At 46.4% G+C, this 20,894-nt stretch overlaps 1 protein-coding gene across 1 annotated transcript in view; it reads left to right on the top strand.

Annotated features, from left to right (window-relative positions):
- The window catches only part of RTN2 (reticulon 2), a 330,108-nt gene extending 314,335 nt beyond the window's left edge, over nt 1-15,773 (top strand). The window contains exon 10 of the mRNA XM_069644694.1: nt 9,616-15,773. Within this exon, the coding sequence (XP_069500795.1) occupies nt 9,616-9,658 (43 nt within the window). The 3' untranslated portion in view covers nt 9,659-15,773. The remainder of the gene's footprint in view (nt 1-9,615) is intronic.
- Nucleotides 15,774-20,894: the final 5,121 nt, after the last annotated feature.

Below are 20,894 nucleotides of genomic sequence, written 5' to 3'. Positions count from 1 at the left end.
CTGCCTTGTTCAAAAATAAACATATTTTAAAAAAAAGAAAAACAAAGGTGTTGAAACAGGAAAAATCCACTTAACACCTTCCTTTTCATATACATGTTGCAAAAGGTGTAAATATCGCTTGCAATTAATGATTGTGGGCAGAAGTGAAGTGGGCGGGAGCAGTCGGGAGCGGTGCTCCTATACTTTTTATTTTTAAGTTTCACTGTCCCTATACTTTTATTTGAAAAAGAAACCGTTCTGGAATGGTTTCATTTTAAAATAAAAAAGTGTAGGAAGAAGTTGAAGCTTGCACTTCAGTGCACTGCACCGAACATTCCCTTAAATAGCAGGTGTGTTTGTTTGGGGGTTTGGATTGTGCATGGGAGGGGCATGGTGATGGGGTTTGTGGGCAGGCAGACAGAGAACATAGTTCCAATTCTTCTTTTCATACACTTCGACCAATTTGTCGGATGCATTTTACAGTGGATTCCTACAGAATCACCCTGTTTTTGCCATGCTTAAAACATTGGCAGATTCCATAGGAATACTTTGGTTTAATGCCTTTGGTTTAATGCCTGCATATTAATATATCCTGGCGTTAAACCATGCGTTGCAAAAGGGAATGCATGGTAGATTCGGCTAGTTTATTCATTGCCCCTACTCAGCCTCAAAACAAAAAGGAAAAATCCTTGCTTTGGGAAGAAATTGCGAAATCTGGCATAAATGTGTAAAACCTGTTTTACACCTGATACATAGGACTTGAAAAATTGACCGCCAGTGCATATACATAATGAGCCGGATTCCCAAACCTAGCACATCTCATTGCCACTCCCCCAAAAAGATGGCCTGTATTCAGAGAGGGTATTTGAAAGTGTGCATCATATGCCCTTTTTCACCCCCTTTGCACATTTGCACAAATACGTGTGTGTGTGTGTGCACATTTCAATGCACACCCCAAATGCATTTCTTTGGGTGAGACCACAGCAGTGTAAAATGCTCCTGTCACACTTGCATTTCTATCCCCGAAATAGTGATAGAAAGGCTTTTTCCCCTTTTGTTTTTAACATTTTACCATGGCGGGCAGTTTAAGGGCATATTACTGTGAAATGCTTTGCAAGTGCCCACTTGGTATGCAAGGGCGCTGCCTAAACCATTTCTGCACTGATGTACCATTCTCAAGAAATGTGTAGGTCACTGTAGTGAATAAGGATGTCAGTGATTTCACTGAATTTACTACACCTAAGGGTGAAATCTTTGAATTATGTTTTTATTATGCTGGGGGAGACCCACGCACCTTGCAGCCCACTTCCAGGTATCTTATTCTATCCCCTTACCCCACCCCCATCTTTGTACCCACTTACCCAACCAAAGCGAAGATTTTTTTTCCGATGATTTCACATTAGGTGAAAATGGATTCGTTGAAATGTAAGGATACAGTGAATAAGGTGTGCTGCGCATTTCTTTAAGTGGCACATGTTGAAAAAGGTGCATCCTCTACGCCTTTTCACTTGCACCACTTTATGACAATCTGACCCAAAGGGCCCGATTCATGGAATGTTTTGCACGGTTCAAAGTGACTGCACTTCTGAACCCCTGATTCGCGGAACTGTGCAAAGTGTTTATTTACAGTGCAGATCCCGTGCAAAGTCATTTTGCACTGCACAAATGACTATGCACGGACTTTGCACTGCAAAAATACACTTTGCAGAGTTCCATGAAACAGGGTTTGTGTCGGCAGTGCAAAAGCAGTTTTCAGCAGTGTAAAGTCACTTTGAACCGTGCAAGGGTCCAAAGCCTCTCCCATCCCCCGCCCCTCACCCTGCGTCCCCTTCTTTACCCTTCACACAGATAGTCAGATGCAAATGCCTGGGAGGCAGAAAGGTTGCTTGTTTTTCTAAGGCTGACTTTATCTGTGACTCTGGGATGCACTTAAACCTTAAAACACTGGGCTAGTCTTATCCTTGCTGCCAATCTGCCTGTAGGGCACAGCTCAGGTTTGTGGGGACACACATCTTAATGTATTCCTCCCACACAGGAATGTGGAGGGGCTATGTCCCCAGCGTCCCTTTGGATCCTGCGCCCATGACTGAGCATGCTCACCATTGAGGAACCTAAGATCATGGAGCAGCTTCTTGTAGCCTCAGTCCTTCCCCCCCTGGAGCCCCACAGTGCTTGCATCTGATTTCCTTCAGAATCACACCTGGAGCCATTCCCAAACTTCACTAACAATCCTTCAGAATACACAAGCCATCAGTTATAGTTCCAGCTGTGGGTAGAGAGATAGGCCAATATGTTTGGAGTAGCGGAGCACTAAGCAGAGAGCAGAGGAGAGGCTGTAGGTGCAGGCGGGGTTTTGAGGCACAGGATGAGTTGGAGGGCCAGGAAAGGATGGAGGTGGGAAAGAGCTGGGAAGAGGAGGAAAGGTCAGAAGTACCAGAGGAGGCGGGGACACAAGAGGAAAAAGGAGAACGACAGAAGGGCAGAAGAGAGGTGGAAGGAGGAGCTGGAAAGGTGCAAGACTCGAGGGGAGAGGAGAAAAAGTGATATCTTGATGGGGGAGTAAAATGAAGTTGGAGAGGAGAAGGTTGTAGAGAAACGCGAGATGTAGGAGGTTAGAGACCTGGATGTTGCAAAAGGAGTTACTTCCTTGTATTCGCAGGATTGGGGGAAGCGGAGAGTAAAGTCTATTAAAGAGTCCACACGACAGGGATGAGTATTTACTTATTTTCAATTTAATTTTTAATTGTGATACAGTTAATCTTGTGAACTTTTCACAAATTTCAAAACAGTTTTCTAAACAGTTTTTTTTAAAACATCATAAGTTATCAAAAATAGCACATAGAAGTTGAAGTTACACCAATTATTTAAAAGGCAAAGTTACTTATGTATTATTTTATTGAAGATAAATTGAAGAGCATACATGAGTCAAGAGCTCCCAGGAGCCATCCCGATGCCTTCTGCCCCAGCTCTAACCACTTCTCCTAGAACCCTCCCTGCCTTTCAGGGGCTGGCGCTCGTGGGCATTCCACTCGAGGTACCATGAACCTACAGTACTGTAAATATCCTGTTACACTATAACCAGTGCCTTAAGTGGCACTACAAATCGAGCCGGGGCTCATCGAGGGGGCGTGGCCTAACAGCGGGGGTCTTGATGGCCCGTTAGGCCACGCCCCCTTGACGAGCCCCGGCTCAATGGGCTACTGGCACCCCTGCCAGGCAGCCTTTTGTAGAGATTAGCACCCTCTCCCCTATGGGGGAGGGTGCTGATCTCTGCATTTATTTTGTATAGGCTTGCCTGGCAGGGACGGCGCCTGCCTATTCAGCCTTAATGGTGGTGCTGCCCCTCGCCAGCTGGGGAGGGGCAGCACCACCATTAAGGCTGAAAGGGTGAGGCCATTGGAAGCAGAGGCCTTTTTCCTAAATACTGAAACTCCCGCGAATCCGCGGGAGCTCCAGTATTTAGAAAGCAAGGCCTCTGCTTCCAGCGGCCTCACGTTTCTCCATAATGGTGGCGCCGGCCGACGGGAATCTCTTGATTAAAGGGATGCCTCGCAGGTGCGGCGTCACCATTATGGCTGAAAGGCATTTTTTTCTGTAGGCTGAAGCTCTCGCACACGAGCGAGAGCTTCAGGCTGTAGAAAAAAATGCCTTTTCGTGTAGTGGCCGGGGCTGTCAGGGGAGATTACTGGGCCCGGCAGGGCCCCGCCTCAAAACGAAATTTCGGAGACTGCTGTGGCTCAGCCCCGGCAGGCCCCGGCCCACTTAAAGCCCTGACTATAACAGTCTCCCTTGGAGACACAGGGTGAGAACCAGCAAGGGCAGGACATGGAGGTCAGGTGGTGGGCGGGGCTAGAATGAACAAGGGCTAAACGTGAGGTTAGAGCTCAGGCCCATAGGTACAACCGATTGTCAGTCTGGTGAAGAGGAAAGGAAAAATGGGTGGGCCTGCTCTCTCCTTTAAGTGATAGTTACTACCCTATAGAACCCCCCCCCCATAGACTCCTTCCCCCGAACTTCCAGTAGACGCTGTGGCAAGTTCCCTCAATCCTGAACCTGCATGCCTACAGCTGTGTTACTTGCAGGCCCAAACCACTGAGCTCTGATGCGATCTGCTGAAGAGTGCCTGCAATGCTCTTCCATCGCTGGTGAAAGGAGAGGTTGTCAACCTTTTGCCATGGAACCTTAGAAAAGAGACTGCGAGTGACGCCAGGGAGAAACCCAGCGAGACTATTTGACGGAGAGACATATTTTGCTTGAAAGCAGAGGCATAGAAGTAGAATTCACTCGTGTCATTTTTACACTTGCCCCCGAATTGTACATATTCCATGATAAATGTCTGGAAACAATAATATTTTGTTTTTAATAATAATAATTTGTTTTTTTTAAACTCTTTAATCTAAAGCGCTTTACATAGTATATATTTATATACATAAATATTGTTACCCAATCGAAATTGGTACTTATTTATCGACCTCGGAAGGATGAAAGGCTGAGTTGGCCTTGCTGGGATTTGAACCTGCAAGCCATTGGGCATGTACACTGCAGTGCGAATCTTCAAACGGAAACCGCATTTCCCTTTGACAGGAACTCCCTCCTCTAAATGAAGCCGCTGAGGGAGTGCTTAGTCGTGGCTCGCACCAAAATGGGTGGGTCAAAGCCCCATCACCATTATGGACGAGTTGTCACTATTAATGAGAGATTAGAAGGGGGGGTGCAAAAACGAGCCTAGTTGTAGCTGTTGACTTGTATCCACTATCTGGGAAGCACATTATTTTCCAGTATTAAAATCGTTGCCTGCTTTCTTTGTATGCTTTTGACCACTTTTGAGTCTATTCAGATGGCGTGGCCGAACTGACAGAATGCCATCTGTGAGGGTGTGCTATACTGAGATTTTTTGATTTTTTTGTATGCAAAACAATGGCTGTTTTCTCTTCCAAAGTGCGTTCTCTGCTAAACAGGCTTCACTTTCCAATGCTGAAGGTATAGTGAACACATGAGTTCTGCGCTGTGACTCTACTGACACACCAGCAGCTGCAATGAGATAACATGACAGCTAACCTTTGCCTTCCTAAAATAGCCTGCTGGTTTCACATTAATTTCAACAGGGCTGCCTTCACAGGTGCTGGCTCCCATGTTTAAAATACCTTTCAATGCATATTCTCCTCTGTCTAGTGACTCTAGTTTGCATACATGTAAATACAAAGCTATAATGAATTAAAGATGTACTTAGAATTGCCAAAAGCCAGTCTGTGATGTCATTGATGCATCCAAATGCCTGCCAGCTGCAGAGCCAATTGTGCTTTTGCATCTGCTTAGGAAATGTCACCCACAAATGCTAGTGGCTTGTCCAGAAGGGCCGTTTTTCTCTGCTGGGAAGCTTTGACACCCAGGAGATCAGGACATATTTTATCTTTGGGCCAGACGACAGTGGAGCATATAGCTTACCTGGGAGAGGACCTAAGTGCTGGAAAAGTGGCCAGACATCTTAAATACACTTTCTTCCTGAGAAACCCCCTCACTTCCTGCAGCAAAGGCACTCTGCAGGATGTCATCACAAGTAATAACCCTTGTTATAGCAGCCAGGATTGGCCCCCTTACAAAGGACTTCAAGAAGACCAATCAGCTGTGGCAGAGTGACAATAAAAGGGGGAGAGACCCTCGCCCCCATAATTGAATCATCTTCGGGAAACATCTTTGAATGATCTGGACCCACTTGAAGAAGATTTCATTGGAACCTGGTTGCGGTAAAGGATTGCCAAAGTCCCATCAAGTGGGTGAAGACAAGGAGTGCAGACCCTCTCCTTAGCGACTTCTATGGAACATGTGAAGCAACATGCTAGCGGAAAGCCTGACTGCCGCTGCAAATACCCAACGGCGCTTCCTTCAAGACACTCTGAACCTCAGACCACTTCGAGGGCCTTCAAACTCCGCCGACCCAAACATCACCTGCCTGCCCCAACCTTGTCGAACTGCATGACTTTATTGGATCCAGTTGAGTCAGTTCGGTACCTTGAACCAGACTTGAAGCACCGAAAAGTGGCGAGATGACCGGCTCACCGCTTTTGAGATGCCGAAAGAAGATAAAAAGGTGTTAATCAGTGGCTCTGTCCCCTGACATCGTTCTGTGGGTCTCAATGGGATTTAAGACCCCATTGCATGCCTGAAAGAAATATTCCAGAACTACGCATGGCTTTCTACGAGACTATTTGCCTGCAGACTCCTGTTCCAGATTCCCATTTCCTCTCAAATGATGCATTCTCTGTGTATCTCACTACACGGGTGGTTTGTTAATGTTTGTAATAATTTGCCTGCCTTTTTGGTTTAATTAAACTCCTATTTTTATAGAACTTTGATTGGACATTTGTTTTATTTTGGCACTTACCATACTATTTTGATTTTGGATTGTTCCATGCTGTCTCACACCCTTCTGAAGATTATAGCCTGCCCTCGGTCCAGGCTACCTTAAGATGCAAAGGATATATGCTGTTCCTGTTGCAGCTTTATGATTGAGGTCACTGTTATTCTAGCAGTAATGGGGGGGCTGCTTATGAGCCCCACAGATTGGAAGTCCAACTCATCCCTGTACTCCTGCGAGGCACTAGCCATTTCGTCACACAGGCCTTCTCCAAGCAAGCCTCCCAGGCCAGCTTACTCCACTCTATTTCAGCCTGACCTATACTGCATGTCCTACTCCCTACACTCAGAGACTCCCAACTTCTGGTATACATGGTTCAGCATTTGCCACAATGATATTAAAACTCCTTAGAAATTAATTAATCATTGCATTGTACCCTTCAGATGCTTTTGTTCATAACTTGGGTTTCAAAGCCATTACAGGTCAGCGCCAGTGCATTCATCTGTAATACAATAGCTGATGGCTCCTATCTCCTCCTCCCCCTTCCTGGGTAAACTCATGGAGAAGTTGGTCCTCATTCAACTGATCCTTTATACTGAACTCGTTGGGTGCCTCCTTGACCATCAAACTAGATTGCAGGCATCCAGAGGCATGCTCGCAAATCTTGACTCTAACTCTCCTGCTGGTCTCATTCTCCTCAATCTCTCCTCTGCTTTTGTCATGGTCAACCACTCTAGCCTCATAAAACGGCTCTGTGATACCCTCGTCATCACTAACCGGGCATTGGATTGGCTGACCTCTTTCCGCACTAACCACCACTTCCATTTGCAGCTGGGCCCTTTCTCCTCCACCACTTCACTCTCCACCTGTGGCATCCCACAGAGCTCTATCCTACCACCTTCAATATCTATCTCACCCTTCTTGCTCACCTGATCTCCTCCTTCTCTCCTCATTTCCACTGTTATGCTGATGACACACAGCTTTCCTTCAAACTTCCCTCTACTACCTACCTTTCCTCCTCTCTCATCCCAGATCGTCTGACAGCTATCTAGGCATGGTGTGCAGCCAACGACCTCTTTCTTAATGCCAGTAAGACAGAGATCCTTCTTATTGGGACACCTGCACCCAGTTTCCCTCCTAACATCTGCCGGCCTTTCCTGGGCCCTCTACTTTCAGCATCCTGTTAGGCCAAAAACCTCAGGGTTGTCTTTGACTTCTCTCTCTCCTTCACTGCTCACATCTTGAACCTTGCCAAGAAGGCCCACTTCCAGCTTCACCTCCTTAGAGTCATTCTCCCTTTCCTCACCTTTCCCCAGAAGCTCAATGTCTCCAGAGTGGTCCTCTCTAGGCTGGACTACTGCAACAGCCTCATTCTCCCCCTTTCCTTCCTACGCCCCCTTCAGTTTATCCAGAATAGGGCTGCAAAACATATCCTTGGCCTCAAACCCAGGGACCGTATCTCTCCAGTGCTCTGATCTCTCCACTGGCTCCCGGTGGTCGCGAGGATTAAATTCAAAACACTCTGCATCATTCACAAGGCTTTCTAGGGCCTGGGACCACACTATCGCCAACTTTCTCTCCCCAAATACTTCCCTGCTAGCGCCCTCTGCTCCTCTAACTCCAACCCTCTGCTTGTGAAACGCTTTTCCAAGTAGAGAGTGGGGGGCAGGTCTCTCTCTTCGGCTGTGCCTCTCTTTGGAACAGCCACCCTGGCCCTCTCAGACTTCAGTTGGACCTCCTTAACTTCTGGAAACTTCTCAAAACTCTGCTCTCCTCTCCCGCTTTCCCATTTCCCTTCCCTACTAATCACCCTACTGCTGCTGAGAATGTCTGCCTGGACCTTCATGAATCTCACAGGTTCCCAGGCCCCTGCCCAGTCGACATCAGCACCCCCCAGCACTGCCCTTGTGAGCCCCCTACTTTGCAGCTGTGCATCCCACCCTTGAGATTTCTCTGCCCTTGCACATCGCCAGCGGCCTCCTTCTGTCAGCCATCAGCGCTTCCCTCCTGGGCTCTCACTAGCACTTGCCCATACCTTGCTCCCACCTCCCTCCCCTATCTCCTGCATTTCTTTTCTCAGCACCTGAATGCCCGAATGTCACAAGGGCTAGTAGGACCACAATGGTATATTTACTGTCTTTTTTGCCATTATACTTCCCTTGTTCCCTCCCCGCTTTGTCTTGTGGCACTTGGAAACAATATTTTGTTGTATAGGCGCCTAACAAATGTGCAATAAATAAATAAATAAATAAATGGCATTCAAACAGCCCTCACTTGGTTGGCAAGTCTCTAATTCAGTAAAACCACCAGTTCAATAGGCACCGATGCTGCTATGGCACTCCAGGTGTTGTGTAGTAGGGATTCTCCATTATAGATGGGAAATGTGTTGATTTTCTATACTCTTTGGTTATTGACATCCCAGTCTTGGTATTTGGTGCTTCCTTTGTAATAGGATGTAAGGATTGTTCATATCATGTCCCAAATCAGGAAGAATTAGGCCCTTGGGCACACGGTTTCTCTTTACATTACAGCACCCTTCTGTAACATGGAATCTACTGTCATCCATTATTCTGAATGCGTAGGCGGTAGCTGTTTAAGCATAACAGACTCAAATTCTCATTGATTACCTTATCTTGCATGCGTTTATCTTCCAGCCTCCTTACAAACTCTTCTTGCAGCCTTTATTTCTTCTTCACCTTCTCTTGCATCACTTCTAATCTCCGACTAGGGCAGAGAGAGAAAGATAGAACAAGCAATAGAAAAAGAGAGACTGTGACTGAGAGACTGTGACTGAGAGACTGTGACTACAAATAGGGTTGGGGCTTGACCAAGCGACTAGGACTGGAAGAGAAAAGACCTGGAATGACAGTCTTGGACAAGGGATTAGGATACAAGATTAGGACTAGATTGAGGGATTAGGGCAAGGGATGAAGAACCCGGACTAGTACAAAAGACTGGGATGGGAGATTAGCACAACATATTAGGATTAGAGACTGGAAAAAGAGACAAGGATAAGGGACGAGGATGAAGGACTAGAATGTAGACTAGTCCAAAAGACTAGGACTAAAGGCGAAAGCGAGAGACTAGGACAAGAGATTAGGCCTAATACTAGAGTGAGAGATAAGGACTATTATGAAAACGAAGAAGAGGGACTGGGGGGGATGAGAGACTGCGATGAAGTTTGTATGCCTTATTCAACAATGCAACTGGCAGCTCAGCGTCTCTTGTTGGTGACCGCTGCTTTCAATCTGAAAATAATATATATTCTTTCTTGTTTGCAGGATTCAAGCAAAGCTCCCGACCACCAAACCGAAGGAACAATAAAGCCTGGGGCGATCCCCAATTCACGTCTCAGGAGCCACCGACAGTGACCTGTACCCCGCGTCATATTTATTTATATATATATATATAAATATGGGACTTGTCCAATCCTTCTTCTCGATGAACCACTGGCAGCGGCAAGAACTACTAAAAAAGATTTATACAGGAACTCCCCAAACTTTGCTCTGTTGGAGTCACTGATAAAGGCCTGTACCCCTAAATGTGTGCATCCACGGATTCTGCAGTCTTTCCTTTGCATGGCCCACTGGCACCAACCAATGGAAAGGCGGCCTCTGCGCCTGACCAGCTTCCCCATGGAGCAGCTGCTCACAGCTTGCAACACAACACGCAAACCTTTCAGCGCTCTGCATACATGTGACCTATGCAATCTCCCTCTGTGCAGCCTAAAGAATCTTCCCAATAAAAGCCATATGTGTAGGAACTTCCCAAAAAGGTCCACCTACGTAGCTGCCCGATTACCTGAACCTCAAAGCAGAGATCCCCCTAATTTACTGGCTCTGTGTTGGAAGACGGAGTGCCAACACGTGCCTAGATTTACTCAGACAATTCCATGCCACATAAATCCAACAACATGCACTCGTGTTCTTATGCAACACTGTGCAGTGATGGATTGAAGGTTTTGAATTCATCATAACCACTGGCATTGTTCTGGACAATCCCCTAACCATTATGTTTTAGTCGGGGGAGGGGGGAAGGGGCGGTGAGGGGGGATGCATATTCAAATCAGGCTTGCTCCCACGCCAAGTACAGCTGTCCAGTGTGGACTTCTTGGTCGCGTACCTTGAGAGTACATGCAACCACAGACATGTTTCACCTCAGTGGACACCATCAGGGAGATGTGGCTTGAGGCAGACACAGCAGGCTGGGCTGTTCTCCTATTTTAATGGGAGACATGGGTTAAAGAATTAACCAAAAAGATCTGAAGAGCCATCCCAGTGGTTATGATTAAATCAAAGCTTTCAGTTCGTCACGGTTTCCTGTCTATTGCAAACCTATATCCTTGGCACATTGACACAGACTCATCCGTTTCGCAAGCCCTGGACTCCATCGCAGCTGTTCTTCAGCACATGCTCTGATTCTCCGCTCCAATAAAGCCCATGGTGTGGGGAAGCCCGCAGAATAAGGGGCAGAAGAATGCGTGTTATGCCGGTGCTTATGGCCCCCACAGTATGTGTATGAGTACGCCTGCATGCCAAAGCGGATGGGGCGGAAGGGCAGCTCATTCTGTCCGTCCCTACTACTAGACAATCTCTTCAGCGGTGGTCGGTCAAAAAACCGAAAACAAAATATCGAATCACCAAAATATCGAAACCAAAATCTGGAAAAAAAAAATCTCGAATTATTTATTTATTTATTTATATGTATTTGTGGGTTCAGGTAAGTATAAAAAAAGGGTAAAATAAAAAAAAATAAAAAAGGAGGGTTGGGGGGGAACCCCCCCATTTCGAAATCAAAACGTATTAAAAAAAAAATTCGAGATTTTTGTTTTCAAGATTTTGGATTCGAGATTTTTTTTCTCGAGATTTTGTAATTCGGTTTTTTCACTATAAACCCTCTTCAGCACAAATATAGGATTTCTTTGAGAATTAGCTTAGGTTGCCTGTGCTGTGAAATACACATGCTGGGGCGCTCCGGGCTTTTCCCACGCTACACCTTACAAAGAGTGATTGGACAGTGGCCTGCCTTCTGGCCCTAACACATGCAGCTCCCTGAAGCCTTCCACAATCCTCTGATCTCCTTCTCGGATCAGGGCATAGTTAGGTCTCTCCAATTTCTGCTCTAGCGAACTCTCAAAGCCAGTCACCAAGCACCCCAAATTCATATTTGGGGGGATAATAACGGTCTTGCCCCCTGATGTATCCACAAGTAACCAATACACCAAATTCGCCAGGTACAGCGGCTCTCTGCAGTTCTGCCCAAGGTGCCAGACGCTAGAGCCTGTTCCCCTATTCTGAATTCTTCTACCAAAGAGTCTTCGAGGGCAGCATCTACGAAAGACATTTAGAGGACCTCGCCCTTGGGCTTTGCCTTCCAAAGAGACACTCATGCGTCTGTTCTACAGCAAGCATTTGCGGTGACCTTCCTGGAAAACAGAACCTCATTCTGTTACCTGTAAAAGCCTGGGGTAGGTAAACTGCCTTCCTCCTCCCCCTGTCATCTCCTCTTTGCTAGTTAATACCTACACCTGTAAAGTTGGCCTTTGGTGGAGTGCACTGCCACTCGTCCACGTTCAGTGTTCACAGAACATGTGCAAGAAATCGGGGATGTCCTCAGCCAGCACATCACTCAGAGAACCCATGTCCTGGGCTGGACCGGGGGCTTCCTGCTGCCCTAAGCAAAATGCTGATGTATCCCTCCTCCCTGCCAATGAGAACAGCTTTTATCATTTCGGGGCCAACCTGGCACTCCCCATGGCCCCCCTCAGACCGTGACGATAGAGGCAGCTGCTTAGAAAGACCGTATTGTGACCCTGGTCCCGCCCATGCGAGAAGATCCATCAGCACAAGACTTTGCCAAGAGAAGACCGCCCTAAGAGGACTCGCCTTACACTGGACCTTCGCCAGTGGACTCACCACGAAGCAGGGCAGCCATCTTGGATCCGTGGGCGGATTGCATATTGTATTCCATTGCCAGTTCACTTGGTCTCTGATCTCGAGAAGCCTAATGGCAAGACAGTACTGTACTGTGTCCAAGAAGAAAGGCATCATGCTCAGGGGTGGGGGTATGTCGTTTTTAGGTACTTGATAGAGATAACATGGAAGTCAGAGAAAATATGTAATCCCGAACTTCCCCCATTCAAAGCTGGCATCAGTGAACACAAGGCACCTCGCCCTTCACTCTCTCTTAGTGTTTCCCAGGCTCTTCTCTTTCAGTGCACAGCTCTTCAGAGGTACTGTAATGTCAGATTGAGATGTCTGGTTGATCTTTAAGCAGCCTCTCGTCACATGACCATGTGATCACTACAAACCCCAGAATGCATTGTAGATGTCGGTAGCAGACATATCTGCCTCTTGCCTGCTTCTTTTGACCGCGCTTGCCATGGTAGTGGAAATTCTCCTTTTCTGGTGCTAAATTCACAAACACACAGGGTGAGAATGTTTGCCAAGCTAATGGGAATGGGTAACAGAAGAGGTGAAGTGAGTGTCCACAGGTAGTCACCCCACGCCGCTAAACACTGAACGAGGCTGGCATTTCTGCCATGCGCCCGCTGAATGACTTGTTCTCTGTGCCTGCTGGGTGCAGCTGAAATTGGCCACTTTTCAGAGAAAGCTGCAGTGAGTTGCAGATTTGTCCACTAGATGGAGCTATAGCTCCTGGTCGCTGCCGGAATGCTTCTGCTTTGGTCAACGGAAGGAAACTGTGAACCGGTGTGAGATGAAGTGAGCCTTTCAGTGTTGAAGTTGCTGCTGGACTACGTCATCTTATGGCCCGCCCATTCATATCCCCCAACCACTGTTGCAAGATGCTTCTAAAGTGGAGGTACAAATTACAGGCAACACAAGTCAATACTAGAGAAACTGTGCGCCAGTGCAAGTACAACTAGCATTATTGCAAGCAGGGCCCTACTGCACACAACATATCCCTTCAATACATCTGTTCTCCAGGGCAAGGGTCTACGGCTGGGGCCCACCTGGCCCTGGGGCTAAAAGGCATTGAAAGAATATGTGTTTGTCCCCGGTGCTCATTGCACTCGCTCCAGTTCAAAGATCCCGTGCTGGGGCCTCAGAGCTCTAAAGTGGTCTTCGCGTTTAGTCGAAGAAGGGCCAAGATGCCGGCTGTCTCTCTCCAACACCTTCATCCATTCATCCACTCATCCCATGCGGTGCACTTCAGTCGAAAGTTCAAGACATGCCAGCGATTCCTTGGACGCTCACCCTCATTCCAGCTTTGAAAGTGTGTCAGCTAGGAGACATTGCTACTAGTATGTCAAATGGCTGGTCGATGCGCAATGTTTTATTTAGCTAGTACCTTATTTTGAAGTTAAACTATTCTGTGATTGGGTAAACACAACTCTGCCCATTTCCAAGCAATTACAGAGCCCCTTCCATGCAATTGTCCTCATGTGCACTAAGAAGTTAAACATCCAGAGTTACATGCATTGATTGCAAACAGTACGTCATAAGGCCTCCCGCCGTGCTGACAGGGTGGGGGCATTTACCCTGCATTCACAGATTCGCCTGCCAAAAAAATAAATAAACCGGAGTGATACAACAGGTGTCAAACCACACATACACCATTCCCACTTCTGGAGACGATAAAATGGCTGCCAGAGAGTTGCTTTTTTTAAAGGCAGAGCTGAGTTGGAAGGGCCTGAATGGAGGACTTGCTATTTAGAGGTTTCCAATGAAGGGCATCTCTGCTATATATTCCCCAACTCGGGACCCAGTGCTACAGCTGTGTCTTGTGATTAAAAGTGTGGCTGCCGAGGTTCTGGAAAGGCTGCAGGGGTGCTGCAGGATCACACCTGCATCTGATGGATGGAGCGGATGAATGTGTTGCAGGAACAGCAGTTTTGCTGTCTTGGATCTTGACAGTACCAATAGTTGCCGTGAGGTGATCAGTCAAATAGTTTCTATGGACGTTAACCACGACTACAACAACCATAATGCAATTGTTTCCTCAAAACCCAAGACTGAAGTAGTGGTGTGCCAGTGACTTGAGCTTCGTCAATCACCCTGATGCTGGGAGGTGAGGGGTGGGGTCTGCAAAAGTTGTAGAGAATGTCTCAGGATCAGAGCTGCATGTGTCTGATGCAGGGAGCGGTTTCTGATGAAGTTTCCGGTAAGGCTGCAGTGAGTGATGCAGTGTTATTGTTACAGGCCTATCTGCTGGATGGAGCATAACCCACCGATATGCTGTGGAAGCTCCAGGGACTGCTGCACAATTACTGCTGTGTCTGGTGGACGGTGCTGTGGCTGCCGAGGTGTCTGGAAAGGCTGCAGCGAGTGCTGTGGGATCACAGCTGTGTCTGGTGTAGGGAGGTATTTTTGGTGATGTTACAACAAAGTTCCATTACATTATACAGTGTTACAGCCCTGCCTGGTGGATGGAGCAGTACCCACCGAGGTGCTGGAGTGACTGCCAGAATTACTGCTGTGTCTGGTGCTGTGGGTGCTGAGGGTTCCAGAAAGGCTGCAGGGAGTGCTGTGAGATTACAGCTGTGTCTGGTGTGGGGAGTTGTTGTTGGTGAGGTTTCAGCCAAGCTGCAGTACATTATACAGTGTTACAGCCCTGCCTAGTGGACGGAGCAGTAGCCACCGGGGTCTCTGGAGTGACTGCCAGCAGTGCTTAATTAGTAGTGCCGGGACTCAAATATGTTCTAACACGCCCATGACACGTCAGGATGGGCAGCTCCCCCCCACTGTTGCCACCACCCACGGCTGCTCCCCAGCTGTCAACATATATGGGGTTTAAGCTGCAACTCCCACCGGTTTATTGTGGTTGACGTATGTACTTGGTCACTACAGCAGCTGTATGATTTACAAATACCAATCAACATACACATAAAATAACATTGTATCATTCTATCTTGACATGTGACACATGTTTAAGTGTGTCTTAAAATACAATCATTTACATTTTGCTCTGATTCTATAGGTGTTTATTATGTGACTGGCAGTTAGAAAGTTGCAAAAACACCACTACAGAACCACAATGAGTCTGAGACAATATGTGCCGGGGCTCAGAAATAAGTTCCAGGGCTTTGCCCTAGCAAACGCCCCCACAAATTAAGCACTGACAGCCATAATTGCTGCACAATTTCAGCTGTTTCTACTGGATGGTGCTGTGACTTCTGAGGGTTCTGTGAAGGCTGCAGGGAGTGCTGTGGGATGACAGCTGTGCCTGGTTGGCTAGTATTTTCATGAGTGTGACCTTGTCTGTGCTTGAATGGTATTGCATTGCCCTTGTATGTTAGGTATTGATTTCCATTTCTCAGGATCCGTCCTGGCACTTAGACCTTCACCCCCTTCCTGTAAAATGTACCATCTAGTCGAAGGTCTTCTCCAACCCATGCCCCAGCCACGTGCCGGGATCTGGAGGAACAGCGACGTCACTTTTTACTATCATCCTAATAAAACTTTCCAGTTAAACCTTTCATTGGAGTCATGACTGTTCTTAAACCATCGTTCAAATCTCTTTGTGTAAGCCAATGAACCAAGAGCTGAAATTGCTGATGACTGGCGACTTCTTCTGTATGTGAATGGTGGGCTCATGGTCGTTTCCGGAGTACCGCCTTTGCCTGCGTTGAGTGATGGAAGGAGCAGGATGACCCAAGGGTAATATTGAGAATGAGCTTCCACCAGCATGGAGTACAGTGATGTCAAGGCCCTACTAGCTGATTGAAGAGCAATCTATCACTAAATTGGAGACTATTGACCACTGAATTGGAGACTATTGATTTACAACACAGCAAAACAGCAGGCTTTGGTCTGCAAAGCTCTGCCCCCTGATCCTACTTAGGTAAAGTGACAGCTGTTTACATCGTTTGAGTCAGAGGATCTTAAACTTCTGGGACAATATAACGGCAAGTGTAGACCAGGGTAAGGAGTCCCTTTGGGTCATTATCGATGGTGCATTGAACAACATATTTTAGTACCGAACCAACAGTGAAGTCGTTGACCAAGTATTAATCCGAAGCTGAATAGTATTTTACTGCTAAATTCAAAATGGGGAAATCTCACTTTCACAGCATAATACCCAACAATTTACTAAAATGCCGGCTCATTCTTCCATTCTTCTTCGCTTCATGAAATCGAGTTGCTACTGAAAGGGCAACCCGTTGGAATGATTCCAAGTGAAGAAGGTTGCATGTGTCAATTTCCTTCCACCCTGCACCCAGAAGAATCTAGTGGGAGAAATGTTCTGGCTCAGACATTGGTTAATCTAGCAACAATGCAAGCTTTGATATCAGGCTACGAAACGGCTATCCTGCAGACAAGTGTGTGGGCCTCATTACAAGTTTTCCGGTCCGGAAACAAGGGTGCCGGTAAGCTCACTGGCACCCTTGTTTCCAGATCGGCGAACTCTATGTTTGCCTGCCGTGGCCGCTATGCCTGACAGGTCTGACCTTGCCGGGTGCAGCTGCCACGATAGGCAATCAATTCAGGGAAGCACAGTTAGCAACGGTGCCAGCACTTCCGTGGCCCCACTCCCTTAGAGTCCTACGAGACTCTATGGGAATGGGGACTTACATTTTGCTGGGGCCTGCCTTTCCGGGCCACCGGAGTTGTAATCTCTCAGTGGTACCCGGAAGTCAGGTGCCGGTAAAATATTACGGGTACGGCGGCAACCCACCGGTAGCACCGGCAGGGTTACCTGCGGACTCGTAATGAGGCCCTTAAGACAAACACTCGCTCCAGACGTTTAAACCCGTGGGAGGGTGCTTGTTCCTTGCATTTTATATGTATGGGCAGTAATTTGTGTCAACCCCCCAAAGATCCAGCCTAATTCAAAGACGAAGCAAGTTGAAGGGCTGGTCATCACGTGACTATTATTACATAAACAGCTAGCCTCTGCTGGCTAAATAAATACTTCTAACATGTTCCATCTGCTAAGGAAGCCCATAACATAGTTTTAATCTCTATACAATCTGGCATGGTATCATCAATTGGGTTATGACATGCCATCAAGCCACAATAACCCAGGGCTGTTAATGATGTTCAACAGAACGGTGTCACCCCTATCAATCCATTTACACTAGGGCCATTAATATCGAGATATAATGCAGACTATACATGATATACAAGTCCATATGTAGAAATGGATCTACTGCATGAGAACTACCATTTTGAGCTCGATGAGAATATTGTGCTGTACCATGACCTAGCACCAGTTTTCTAGTTATGCCTATGCAAAGAGGACATTGACATTCATGTACTTATGCTCATTATAAATGATTCAAGGAAGAGCCGATAGTGCTAAGGCAATATGCCCATTTCTATCTCAGAAACATCTGAGGAGCATCCATGCCTTACCATTTACCTCCAGGACAAAAGAAGCTGCTGCTCTGCTCACTGCTTGCCTCTAAGTTTCATGCTTATACACAGAGTTTAAGTTCCATGTACACCTCAAACCCTCCAAATGAGCGAGGCTACAAGCTACAAAATGTAGAAATACCACATGCAGGCTTGGGGGTAGCTGTTTCAGCAGAACAGAATCAAATTCTCATTGATTATCTTACCTGGTATGCGTTTAGCTTCCAGACCCTTTGCAGCCTTTATTTCTTCTTCACCTTCTCTTGCATCACTTCTAATCTCCAACTAGCACCACATGCCCCAGTGACAGAGAGAGAAAGATAGAACAAGCAATAGAGAAAGAGAGGCTCTGACTGAGAGACTGTGACTGCAAATAGGGTTGGGACTTGACCAAGAGACTAGGACTAGAAGAGTAAAGATCTGGAATGAAAGACTAGGAAAAAGGGACTAGGATGCAAGACTACGACTAGGTTGAGGCATTAGGGCAAGGGGTGAAGAACCCGGACTAGTACAAAAGACTGAGATGGGAGACGAAGACAACAGATTAGGATTAGAGACTAGAAAAAGAGACAAGGATAAGGGACTAGGATGAAGGACAAGAATGTGGACTAGACCAAGAGACTAAGGCCAGAGACCAAGGCAAGAGACTAGGACAAGAGACCAAGGCAAGAGACTAGGACAAGAGATTAATCCTAATACTAGAGTGAGAGACAAGGACTATTATGAAAACTAAGAAGAGGGACTAGGGGGAGGATGAGAGACTACAATGAAGATGAAGGGCTAGGATGATGATCAAGAGATTTGCACATATGCCAACAGATTTAGAAAAGAAACTAGGACTAGACACCAGGTTTAGGACTAGGATTGGAGTCCAGGCTGAGGGTATAGGACAAGGGACTAGATTTAGGACTAGGAGGAGAGTCTATGATGGGGGCTAAAATTGGTAATATGATGAAAGATTAGGATTAGGACTGGGATGAGAGAATAGGGGGAGCAAACAGGGTTAGGACTATGACGAGCAACTAGGAAAAGAGACCAGGATTACAACTAGGATGAAAGACACAGAGAAGAAACATAGAAGCAAGGCCAGTATTAGAGGCAATAATGAGGGATAAGGATGATGGACCAGGATAAAGGAATAAATGAGGGACTAGGCTAAGGAACTAAAGGTAAGGGACTAGGTCAAGGGACAAGGTTTAGCACTAGACTAGCCATAGGATTAGTACTAGGATAAGAGACTAGGATTAGGATAACAATGAGAAACTTGCCCAATTATTAAGCAGTAGGATGAGACAGTAGGATTGGGACCTGGATAGGAGACAAGGTTTAGGCCCCAGACAAGAGATTTGAAGGAACAAAGAAGATTGGGATTAGGGTGAAGGAGTAGTTCAGGGATTAGAGATTAGGATTCAAACTAGGATGAGAGACTCAGATGAGAGGTCAGGATGAGATACCTGGACAAGAGACTGGATAAGACACTAGGCCTAGGACTAGAATGAGGACTAGGATAGAAGACTAGGGCAAGGGACTTGGATATGGATGAAAGACAAGGACGAGGGATGAGAGACTAGGATGAAAAACTGTGACAGGAGTATGACCAAGGAATTAAAACAATGGACTAAGACTAGGTTTAGGTCTAGGGTGAGAGGCAAGGAAAGGGAACTGGGTTCATGACTAGGGCAAGAGACTGGGATTAGAAGTAGGGTGAAAGATTAGGGTCAGAACCAGGATGAGAGACTGGAATGAACATTTGGGATTAATGCTATGACAAGAGACTAGTCTGAGACACTAGGTTTCGGAATAGGGTAAGTGACTAGGATTATGACCAGGGAATTAGACTAGAAGGAGTGAACAGGATTAGAGTTAAGAGAATAGGCTAAGATTAGAAATAGAATGAGAGAAGAGGTTGAGAAATGGGAATGAGAGACTATGACTAGAATGAGATACTGGGATTTGCATGACAGACTACTGCAAGGGCCAAGCATGTGAATGAGGACAGGCCGGATGCAGTAGGATGAGGGACCAGAGACTATGACTAAAATGAAAGATTGGGATGAGCAACTCAGATGACAGACTAGGACCAGAGACTAGGACAAGGGGCTACATTTAAGATCCTGAATGGGTTTAGGACTGAGACAAGAGACTAGGATCAGAACTAGGGTGAGAGATTCAGATGAGAGATGAGGGCAAGAGATGGGGATGAGAGACAAGGATTCGAATGAGAGGCTTTGCCTAAGAGGAACTACTAGGGTGAGGAGCAAGGACAATGATGAGAGAGTTGGACAAGGATGAGAGACTAGTCCTAGGCTCAAACACTAGGATGAGCCACTGGGACAACCGACTAGGTCAGATGACAGTCTAGGACAAGGGACAATGGCACAAAACAAACTAGGCTTAGGGCTAGAATTAGAGATTAGGATGAAGAGCTAGGGGTAGAAATTAGGTTACAGACAAGAGCAAGATACTAGGGTGAAGAATTAGGATTAGGACTAGGAATAGAGACTAGCACATGCAATTGGACAAGAGATGAGGTCTATGACAAGATGCTAGGATTAGGACTAGAATGAGGGACTCGGATTAGGAATGTTACGAGAGATTACGAGGACTGAATAGGATTACGAGTAGGATGTGAGACTAGGAGTAAACCTATAATGAGAGACCAGGATAAGAGCTGAGGACAAGTGACTAGGATGAGAGACTAGATGAGAGACTAGGAATAGGATCACATACCGGGATGAGGGGCTAAGAAGAGAATGAGTGATGAGAATAAGAGGCTAGTATGAGGATGTGTGTGAATAGGATGAAGGACTTGGTTTTGGTCCTGTAGCTTCAAGTGGAGCTAATCATGTTCTATTTTTGGGATTTATCGTTTTGTAGAGTTGTTTGTTTGAAGCTTTTATGTGTCATTGCCTTAAAACTGTTTTGTTCTGGTGAGATATTGCACTTAAACATAATAAACATAATTTCACTAGTATGTGAGTGGAGGATGAATTAATATGAATTGACTAAGACAAGAGACTAGGGTGAGACACTAGGATTAGGACTGGATAAGAGACTAGCAGGAGCAAATCATATAAGAACAGGGATGAGAGACCATGACTAGGAGGAAAGATTGGGACAATGGACTAACATGAGGATTAGAGGTAGGACTAAGAGGGGGAACTAGGAGGAGAGACTAGGACTAGGATGAAAGACTGGGCTGGGAAACAAGAACGATGGACCAAGATGAGAGACTAAAACTA

The sequence above is a fragment of the Ambystoma mexicanum genome, chromosome 2p (assembly GCF_040938575.1).
Source record: "Ambystoma mexicanum isolate Mex_15411 chromosome 2p, UKY_AmexF1_1, whole genome shotgun sequence".
Classification (NCBI taxonomy): domain Eukaryota; kingdom Metazoa; phylum Chordata; class Amphibia; order Caudata; family Ambystomatidae; genus Ambystoma; species Ambystoma mexicanum.
Note: the sequence above shows the minus strand (reverse complement) of the source record. Positions and strands in the feature narration are given on the sequence as shown.